Raw genomic sequence first — 5,769 nt, 5'->3', positions numbered from 1 at the left:
AAATTTTCTTATTTTACTTTTCCCACCACCAAGTTTATGCCGAATATCCCCTCTACTCTTGCCTACACGCAGGGCATCACGGGCCCGAAGGGGGGCGCAGCCATAAATTTTATGACTTGAGACAATTTAGCCTAATTGAGGTCGGGAGCTGAAGTAGCTCCGAGAGCTGAGGTTGCCCACCTCTGTTCTAGGAGCTCGTCCACGACGAGGCATCACAGTAGTGGAGATAGAACTCCGCCCTGTGGAGACCTACCATTCGGGCGACCTCCTATCTGTATGCCATTGTGATCGGCAGTCAATGACGGGCTCACCAACATACTTTGTACCCAATCAATGATGGTTTCTGGAAAGCCCGTTCTTGACATAGTTGTTTTTTATGACCTCTTTATGTTTTTGATATCCTCTGTATAATTCGTGCGTAGTGGCACTATACTGAAGATGTCATATCTTACATCTTTCAGGGCTTGACAACGCGTGATCGTAGGGTGGGCCTGGTCTGCATCAATCTTGGAGCGTTAGCATGTGGGATTTCTCGTGAGTCTCAATTTTTTTTTAATTCTGCTATGTGACAGTGTTTCAGTTACTCCACCAGCCATAAACATCACAGTTATGCGATCTAACTGAATTAGAGCATCACTGACCGACGCAAAGTCGGTCTGCTCCACGGTTGCCTTTAAACCCTGCAGTGCTAGGTATCCAGAATAGTTGAACCTTCTTCCTTGTTGCGATGTAGTCGCATGCCTCAGTAGTGTGGAAACCTCTACGGTGTTCCCCACCTACTATCGCTCCGACTCCACCAATGCGTCGATCTGAGTGGCACGAGGGATGGGTGTGACTCTGAATGCTGTGGGTATTTCTTTTACTGGGAAAATAAAAACACAAAATTTTAATTAGTAATTGCATGTACATTTTCGCAGAAAGTAATGACCTCATGAATCACAGATGTGTCTCGGAAGCACTCCTACGTCTTTTCTCCATAAAAGCATCATGATATTCACGGACAAGACAATCATTAGATATAAATCGATCAGTCAATAATGAATGAAACTTCTCAGGAGTTGCAAACAGACATTCAATGAAGGAAAAGGATACAGTATTGTGCACAGACACTCGACTTTTGATTCTGGAACTGTCGGATGCTGGCCCTGATGAGTTTACTGTTTTTTTCGGAACCTTGCAGTATACTGAGGAGGTAGTCTGAAGCTGTCGAATTACCATCCTCTATCATCTCGATCGACGTACATGACGACCCAGTGTTCTCCTGGTTAGGAATGGCCATGTGTAGTCGCTATTATGGCAGCCAGTTTCGTCCACACCGCCGGCATCTTGTGATTAAAATTTGGTATATAATCTAGGGCTTCTGGAATCTGCAGCGTATTCATCCGTAGGAACTTACTCTTCGTTTTGACCTCTTCAATCCGGCCTCGTTGGAAGTCAACGACACTCTGATTTGAAGGACTCGACGTATCGCGCATATATTCGGTTCTGTGATTCAGTCTACTATGTAGGAGGTGTGAGGGAACAGTCACTCATGTCGAAGCAAATAGTGCCGATTGAATTTGTCCCTTCAAATTGATAATATCTTGAGTAAGAAGGGCGGCAGTGAATTTCATTTGTTGACAACCATAGGTATACACATATTTGGTTCCTTTGGTAAAGGCCCGTAATACTGCATATACATCTTTAGATGACGCTTTTTTTTCATACCAATCTATACCATGACGTGTGATTGTAAGTTGATTATTTATTCTCTGAGTATAAGAAGAAATGACAGAATAGTCTAAGAGAATTGAAATTATTTCTCTCTTCCCTCGTAAAAATTTGTCGACAGATTCTGACAAATTTTGACCAAAAATGGTAAGTTCTGTCATATTCTGACAAATTTTTTCGTCAAAAATATATCAGAAAATCTTATATTATGTCAGAATCTGTGATAACATGTCATAATCAGTGATGATATGCCAAAAAATGCCGTAAAATGACCGCGATTTGGAACACATTGGTCAGAATATGTCAGAATTTCTCGGATATATATCTCAGAATCTGACGAATTATCTCAGAATTTGTCATAATATGTAACAATATGTCAACTGCTCAGCCCGTTTTCCACCCCTTTCTAGCATTTAATGTAGTTTTTTGTCATAACATGTCAGATGATGTCAGTTGTCGCCATAATATATCAGATTATGATCTTTTCTTATGTGACATAACAAATTCTGACAGATTACTCAGACAAATAAGAAGGCAGGATGCCATTTTTTATCAGATTTTGTCCGAACCTGTCACAATTTCTCCACTTATGATAGATTCTAAAAAAATTTTATTTCCATTTTAAAATAATCTGTCATAAATTCTCCGATTATGAAAATTTATGTTTTTTGCCCTTGTATTCTACAAAATATCTCATATTTTATCATTTTCGGACCCTTTAGGACATTTAATGAGAAATCATCAATTCGACATAATTTATCATTTTCAGTCCGACAATATTAGAAATCATGAAATAGCTTCAAAATATATCGTAATCTGACAAATTCTGTCAGATTTAGTACGATTTCGACCGGTTTCGACATATTTTAAGCGACTGGTAAGGTAATAATTAATAACTCTTTTTTTAAAGAATTCCCACCATTTATTACCCATTCAAGTACAAGAAACTCTTTCCCTGCAAAACACAAAACTTCTCTGCACAAAAACACGCCCCATTGGTTCAAACTCTTGATTGAGCTTCCAGCCTTTTTCGTGTTGCATCTGTTACACGATTAAGGTAACAATTCAGTTTTCCTTCCTCTATCTTTGCCTTTTCATCAGAAAACTTATCTCTCAGCCATTTGGAGAAACATTTTGAAACAGCAGCTTTCTTCGTTGGAGAAAAAAGTACACGATCTACACCTTTTGTCTTCCTTGTAGTGGACCTTGCCAGTTCCTGGTCGCTCCAGACTGATTCTGCCAGTCTATTGATGAATTTGCTGGGTTCAGCGGCTTTGCATACAAGATCGTATGAAGTTTGTTTAATCCAAACATTGTATCCAATGTGTATCACATCTTTCTTGGTTGTTCCCATTTCAATATCAGCTATATTTTCATCGTTGACTGAAACAATTGAAGAAAAATGAATAACACATCACGATGAATGAACCATGAATAAAACTTATCACATATAATAGCACCAAAGCTGTGAATTTAACGAATATTTCCGGCCAGATTCGTTACAAAGAAAAGAGCAAGTGGAGTAGTCCAGGTTAAAACATCATGGACGCGAAGCACAAGTGATTTTTCTGGAAAAGTTGATCAGCTCATCGGTACGCAAAGAATTGTAAGGGAAATATTCTGATTAATTTCAAACCTCGAGTTACATTCACGGAATGATTTTTTCCGTTCAAATTTCGATCAACAGTATTGTGTCAGTTTGGAAAAACTGTTTTGAAAATTCATAAAACTCGTGTTACCGTTATCACACGCAGCATGGACTGCAGTCAAGGCATTATACTTGGCCTCAGCCTCTTGTAGCTGTTTTCTCAATTTTGCAATTTCATTTTGCTGTATTTTAAGCAGCTCCTTTGAAGTAGATACATCAGCAGATTCGTCGTCTGAGGTTTCATCGACACTGAGAGGAGGAGCACCTATATAGAAGGAACCCAATAATCATATGAGTATGGAAATCATTATATTGCATGCCAGCTGTACTGTTTTCAGTACATGCCCCTTTTTCTGTCATGTACAAAAAAATGCCATACGAAAGTCAGCAAATTCCATAGAAAATTTAATTTGATCTTTAATGGACTCGTTATGACTTCATGATCTATTCTCTCCTAAATGTCCATTATCAATGTGTACATTTCCTTTAATCTCTATTTTAAAAAGATATTATTTCCCATCAGAAATCGATATTATTCGATTTTACAAAACAACTTATTCTATTTCAAAGCTGGTACATTCGATAAATTTCTCAACAAAATGTCCGAAGTGAAGGACTTCCGCAGAGAAATCTCAGGGCAAATTTTTTTCATAAATTTACAACCATCAAATAAAAAAGTTTTCTTTTGATTTTAATTAGAACTTACGTTCTTCGTGTCCTCCCTCTTCGTCTTCGTCTTCCGAATCAAGTGTTGGATGCTTTGTCTGTTTCTTTCGTTCAGGAACACTCTGAACAATTGAAACATCTCCACATTAAAAATAATATCATCAGCTTAGGTTATGCACAAGCCAATGCCTGTAACGGGTATTTATGCAGTTGGATAAAATAATTTAAAAAAACGTTGTAAATTTCCAAACTGTTAGCAATAGTAAGAATGAAAAGGTTTGGAATTCATTGAAGTTATTATGAATGATCAACTGATGAAAAACATTGGGTGATTCATCAAGAATTCTTAATTATTAATGCCATTAATTAGGTGGATGCCAGTGAATTTGATTTGATTTCCTCTGATCGCTTGTTGCAACAACCAAAATATACAATGTTAACTCTGAACAAAAGCGTTAGTTGTCCCAAACAGAAATGTTTACTCGTAGACCTATTTCCAATTCACTTCATTGAAGATGTTAAGTTTATGCATATGTAAGAAATATTAGATGGATTAAAATCATTCATTGATTGTCGATGATTCATTCTGAGGAATTTCACATTTGAGAATAGCAGAATAGTAAAGTAAAAGGCGGGGGGCTTTGAAGATGGAATGATAATTTGTGAGCAAAATTGATGGAACAATTCGAACCTTATTTGGACATATTCAGCAATGCAAGTTTTCCTCAACACTCTGTTATGAATAAATACATCGCAGCTGCTACTGCAATTTTCCAAGTCACCAATTCGTAGCAAATTACAATATTTTGTTGTTAAGGGCCATTTATACACACGAGCATATGCAAAACGTGCCTGTTAAACAATAGTTCTTCCATTTTTTACTCTTAATGTATTAATATGTTGAATAGCACTTTCATACTGGAGATAATGACAGTTGAGGAATAGCCTCCTCGAATATAAATGCATTAGACGATGCGTGAAATTCAATTCAATAAAATGCAATCGTGCAGTCAACAAAATTAATTCTACAATTCCAACTCTTCTCAAAACAGAAGTCATACCACATGAACCCCACAATCATAATACTCAATAAGGGATTTCTTTCCAACCCTTTTTTCACCCATCAAAGTGCAAAAACATCTGATTGCACATGTTTCCGATGTTGTCCAAAGGTCATGGTCTGCGCAACTGCTTTCAGCCATTTCTAAAATTATCTAATGGATGTAATTTATTAGTTAGAGCTATTTTTCTTATATTGTTCCTTAAAAATTACCGATTCTTTCTGCGACTGAGGTAATTAAATTTCATCTAGTGATGGTCACAACATAATTCGCTTTTTAAATACGTTTGGGAAACTTAAGACGAATAGCTTGACGTTTTCTTGAATAAATAAAATGGAATTGCTCAATGTGATGAAAACAGGTCGCCCTCTCGACGGATAATCCCCCATATGGTAAACATAGATGAAACTGTTCATCAATGTTCAAGGTTTTACTGCGCTATTGAGTCTGCTAACTGATAAATTATTGCACTTATTGTAATACTCACGCTATGCGAAGAATTTCGTAAAAATGCAGCAACAATTTCTTCACTGACCTTCTTTTTCGCCTTATTGACATGTTCTTGTGTGATCTGTGGGAGAAATGACAAGACACATCATATTCACCGAATGGGAATGCATATGGGTCACACCACTTGTTCCAAGTACCTCATGCTTTTCTACAACAAATGTTGGCTGTTATGAC

The 5,769-nt window shown here is 37.2% G+C and overlaps 1 protein-coding gene across 3 annotated transcripts; it reads right to left on the bottom strand.

The window, feature by feature from the left end:
- Positions 1-2,634: 2,634 nt before the first annotated feature.
- On the bottom strand, positions 2,635-5,755 carry LOC105271652 (uncharacterized). Of its 3 annotated transcripts, none has more exons than XM_011313339.1 (6): positions 5,621-5,755; positions 5,298-5,539; positions 5,086-5,238; positions 4,065-4,146; positions 3,450-3,623; positions 2,635-3,093 (listed from the first exon to the last, which is right to left on the bottom strand). In XM_011313339.1, exons 3-6 carry the CDS (start codon positions 5,224-5,226, stop codon positions 2,711-2,713), a joined length of 780 nt encoding a protein of 259 aa, XP_011311641.1. In that variant the 5' UTR covers positions 5,227-5,238; positions 5,298-5,539; positions 5,621-5,755; the 3' UTR covers positions 2,635-2,710. The 3 variants fall into 3 exon arrangements, with proteins under 3 accessions (XP_011311641.1, XP_011311643.1, XP_011311642.1); XM_011313341.1 differs by having other exon boundaries at positions 5,134-5,238; XM_011313340.1 differs by lacking the exon at positions 5,298-5,539 and having other exon boundaries at positions 5,573-5,755.
- Between the last annotated feature and the right edge of the window lie 14 nt (positions 5,756-5,769).

The sequence above is a fragment of the Fopius arisanus genome, unplaced genomic scaffold, assembly GCF_000806365.1.
Source record: "Fopius arisanus strain USDA-PBARC FA_bdor unplaced genomic scaffold, ASM80636v1 scaffold00116, whole genome shotgun sequence".
NCBI classification, from domain to species: Eukaryota; Metazoa; Arthropoda; class Insecta; order Hymenoptera; family Braconidae; genus Fopius; species Fopius arisanus.
This window is presented reverse-complemented; position numbering and strand designations above follow the sequence as displayed.

Excerpts from the sequence above, each read along its gene's own strand:
- LOC105271652 (XM_011313340.1), bottom strand. The coding sequence starts at position 5,226 with ATGGCTGAAAGCAGTTGCGCAGACCATGACCTTTGGACAACATCGGAA. Across the intron at positions 3,624-4,064 it reads AGAGGGAGGACACGAAGAAC|GTGCTCCTCCTCTCAGTGTC; the intron begins GTAAGTTCTAAT and ends CCTTCTATATAG. Across the intron at positions 3,094-3,449 it reads CCATGCTGCGTGTGATAACG|TCAACGATGAAAATATAGCT; the intron begins GTAACACGAGTT and ends CAATTGTTTCAG.